The sequence below is a fragment of the Numida meleagris genome, unplaced genomic scaffold (assembly GCF_002078875.1).
Source record: "Numida meleagris isolate 19003 breed g44 Domestic line unplaced genomic scaffold, NumMel1.0 unplaced_Scaffold1285, whole genome shotgun sequence".
In the NCBI taxonomy this organism is placed as follows: Eukaryota; Metazoa; Chordata; class Aves; order Galliformes; family Numididae; genus Numida; species Numida meleagris.
In genome coordinates, this window is record NW_018363073.1 from 1 (window position 1) to 4,241 (window position 4,241).

Genomic DNA, 4,241 nt, shown 5'->3' on the forward strand with positions numbered 1-4,241 from the left:
GCACTTGTGGCAGTCCAGGTGGAGTAGTAGGCCACCGATCGTTTCCTCCTGAATCATGGGGGGTTTATTTCGCTCCCCATCCGAGACTTCCACGTCAGAGTGTAGAGTGCTCTGAGGACAACTGGTCTGGCTTTTAAAGACAGACGTAAAAAAGGCATTGAGAACCTCAGCCTTTTCATTGTCCTCAGTAGACTTGAATGGACTTCGACAAGTTCAGACTCAGAGCAGCATTTTTATTTCAGGGAAAAATAAAGAAACATGGAAATGTTGTAAAAAAAAAACAAGCTGCCCGCTAGTAGCCCCAGCAATACTTATCAGACTGTCTTTTTCATGTCCCCGTAAACCTCTCCTTTCACCTACAATTTACAGGGCAAACAGTCTTACAGAGCAAAAACCAGAGCTCAGTATGCTCTGCCAGTGCACCCTCTACTAACACCTGTGTCTTTTGTGATGATCGTGGATCCCCTGCCAGGCTGGATTCTCATCTCACCCAACACAGTTTTCCTGACGGAATTTACGTGTAGACTTGAAGGGAATTGTGGCATGGGTAGGCCAACTTCCCACCAATGACTGCGTAACAGTTGAAGCTTTGATGCATGCAGAGAAACGTGTCTTCTGAGCTGGACAAATCCAAATACAAAGGCCGATCATTCCACAAGGCATGATGCCAGCCTGCATTTCCTCTCTGGCTCTACTCATCACTGCTGAGTGAACTTCAGGGGCTTACTTCATTTCTTCTCAAAGCCTCGGAATCCCTCAACTTCAGTGGAACTTCCCTACCGCTGCCTAGTAAAACTATTTGAACACTCACACAATCAGCTTAAAGAAAAAAATACAACTGTCTTTTAAAAAGTAAGGAATAGAGAGGAATGAAATGGGAGCAGGCGGGTTTTGTCTCAGGAGAGTGAATAAAAAGAGCCAAAACGTCACTGCAGTGAAAAAGGCACCAAAGGAAGAGAGCTTAAAGCTGAGCTCAACTGCACTCATGAAAGCTCAAGTCACCCCAGAAGGAATGTGCTTGGGCACCTCACACTTCAAGAACATTAAGCGTGGGGGGTTTTATTTCTGTTACTTCAACTAAGTACAATGTATGTGATTCAGTATAGGTGTCTTTACGTTTGGAGGACATTTACTTTGTAAACAAGGCATGATGCACATCATTAACATTTTCCCTACTGCCCACAACACGGAAGTACAACAGAGGGGTTGTGCACATCACACAAACATTGAAGATGAGATGCAAAGGTCGTGGCAACCGTACAGCAGCAGAGTTTGTTACCAAAGAATCACAGAAAGACTTGGGTTGCAAGGGACCTTACAAGTTGAACTAATTCCAGCCACCTGCCATGGCCCGAGTTGCCACTAGATAAGCTTAGAATAGGGCCCCATCCAACCTGGCCTCGAACACCTCCCAGGATGGGGCATCCACAGCTTCTCTGGGCAGCCTATGCCACTGCCTCACCAATCTCCGAGCCAAGAATTTCCTCCAAGAGTTTATCTAATCTCCTCTCCTAGATTAAAACTGTTCCACCTTGTCCTGTCCCTATCACACCACGAAAAAAGTCACTCACCACACGCACTAGAGGCCAAATATGCTGTTAACTTGCAATCTTTACTAGACCCTCCAGAAACCTATGCTAGACTCAGACCAGAAATGCTAGCGTGGTACCAGGGCCGCAACTCTGGCCAATGGACAGCTGCACTGCAGCATCTGCCACGAGGAGCACTGACAGCAGGTGGAGGGAGCCCATCCCTCCTCTCTGCTTCATGGCAGCACCAGGACTTCACCCCGTGCTGCCCCTAAGGGCTGCCACCCTCTCGCTTGAGGGCCCGCGCCCACACTCCCTGTGAGGCGGTGACCGTGATGTCACAGTGGCTGGCAGGGAGCGGCCATTGTGACCCATGAGGCTAGGAGCAGAGCAAAGGCTGCCGGGCTCAGGCCCAGTCAGTGCGGCCTGGTGAGGCGCAGAGAGAGCAGGGACTCTCGCAGTGCTCGCCGTTGACGCACATCATGTCCGACAGGAAGCGGAAGGCCTCCGGCTCGGAGGAGCCAGGTGAGAGCCACGTATCCCTGTGCACAGCTCCCACCAGCAGGCTGAGGAGTGCTGGGGGTCTGCCTACAGATGAAAGGGAAGAAAGGGACAGGCAGAGACTCCCCAATTGCTGCAAGGCAGGACCCCTCTGCTCCTTGGCAAGGGGGCCCAGCTTGGGCTGTGGCAGCCCTCTAGCACTCTAGGGCCTGCCGTGGGAACTTTTCCACCACCACCACCACCATCAGCCCTGGCCCTCAGCCAGCATGGCAGGCACTGAGCACGACCCTGGGGACAGCCCTCAGGGACACCTGGCCCCGCACGGTGCTCACTGCTTCTCACATTTGCTCTCTCCCCTCCAGCATGCATTCTGTGCGGCCGGGCAGATGCTGACCCAGTCATCTGCGGGCGCACATTTGACCAGAGTGGGATTCGCGTCCATGAGTTCTGCTTGGTGAGTTCCCCCATGGGCTCCTTCCAGATTCCTGCGGGGGATGCTCCCTTCCTCACTGTCCTCATGAGATCCTGCCCTTTTCTCTCCTACAGATGTTTGCCCACATCGATTTCGAAGAAAGACCCACACAGCAAGGAACTGTGTGCCTCCCCCTTGCTGCCATCAGAAGCAAGGTCAAGCAGGCAAACCAGAAGGTGAGGACCTGAACGGAGCAGGCACACTTGTGCCAGGAGAGGTTCACACCAGCCCAGTGTGGACCCAAAGCAATCACAGCCCTTCCGACCGCCTCCAGGACAAAGGCCTGCCATAGCAGATGAGCCTTGTCCAACAGGCGGCTCAGAAGAGTGTGACCCCGCAGTGCCCGCATCCTGTGCCCTGCCCAGAGCTGTGGGGCCGGTCCTGAAGGCCCTGAGCCTGCCGCTGATGGGGCTGTTCTGCTCTTTCCAGCAATGCTGTGTTTGTGGGGAGAGGGGAGCCGCCACCACATGCGTAGAGAGCAGCTGCGAACGGAGCTTCCATCTGCCCTGCGCTGTGGACGGGGAATGCGTCACCCAGTTCTATGGGCAGTTCAGGTAAGGGCTGTCAGCAGCAGCCAAGCCAGGAAGGAACCCGCAGCAACACCTGCCAGCAGCCTGCCAGAGCCAGGGCCAGGGCCTGCGGCTCCTTCCTGCTCTGCTGCCCTCCTCGCAGCACTTCTCACCGTGCCCATCCCTTCCATCTTCCCCCAGGTCCTTCTGCTGGGAGCACCGCCCTCAACAGGCAATTCAGGAAGCTCCACCAGAAGACACCAACTGCCTCATCTGCATGGAGACCGTGGGGGACAGACTGTCCTACCACACCCTGGTGTGCCCAGCATGCACACACGCCTGGTTCCATCGGGGCTGCATCCAGGTAGGAGCCCTCCCCTCACCCTGCAGGCACGCTTGGTGCTCAGCAGCACCAGGCCCCGCTCACGCTCACACTCACACTGCTTGTGCTTCTCCTGCAGCAACACGCCACGAATGCTGGCTTTCTGTGCTTCCAGTGCCCCAGCTGCAGAGACAAATTTCAGTTCCTTATGGAAATGTTCACCATGGGGATCCAAATCCCAGCCAGGTTGGTGTCCGTCTGCCCAGTTCTGCACACATTAAGGCTAAAGTGCTGGGCCTGCCCAGAGACTGTCTCGGCAGGCCTGGCCCTTTGCTGTCTCAGGAGCATGTGCCTCAGCTTCACGGAGAAGCTGGAAATGGGGTTGGGCTCGATGACATGGAATAACCTGGGGTCTTATTCATGCTGGGGACACTGGGAGCTCATCACTTTCCCTCCCTTCTCTTGTAGAAGACCGTCATGGGAGGACAACGGTGCATACGCAGCGCTTCTACAAAGGCACCAGCGCTGCGATGCCAGCACGTGCTCTTACCCTGGAGGCAGAGAGCAGGCAGAAGAAGAGGGGTGAGTTACCGCAGCAGCTCCCTGGGGCTCTGCGGGGGATCTCAGCCTCACCACAGGCTGGGGGAGCAAGGACTGAGCACCAGGGATGTGCTGGGCACTCCCTGGCTTCGCTCGCTTGGTCCTCACAGCCACAAACCCTTCGCTTCCCCAGGCCCTGGCAGCTCATCCTGTGCAGCTCCTGTGCTGCGGAGGGCACCCACCGACAGTGCTCCTACTTGAGCAACACCACAAACTCCTGGGAGTGCGACAGCTGTGCCGGCCTGGGGACCGGTAAGAGGCAATCAACCACCTGCCACTGGTCGACGGCCAGGCAAGGCCTGGCAGCG

The 4,241-nt window shown here is 55.4% G+C and overlaps 1 protein-coding gene across 1 annotated transcript; it reads left to right on the forward strand.

Moving 5' to 3' along the window:
- Positions 1-73: 73 nt before the first annotated feature.
- On the forward strand, positions 74-4,225 carry LOC110390543 (PHD finger protein 7-like; the record flags this gene model as incomplete). The annotated part of the gene is made up of 8 exons (XM_021381929.1): positions 74-2,054; positions 2,393-2,484; positions 2,577-2,678; positions 2,932-3,056; positions 3,213-3,375; positions 3,473-3,579; positions 3,802-3,915; positions 4,067-4,225. Coding segments are annotated over exons 1-8 (905 nt in total), but the record flags the coding sequence as incomplete, so codon positions are not given.
- Between the last annotated feature and the right edge of the window lie 16 nt (positions 4,226-4,241).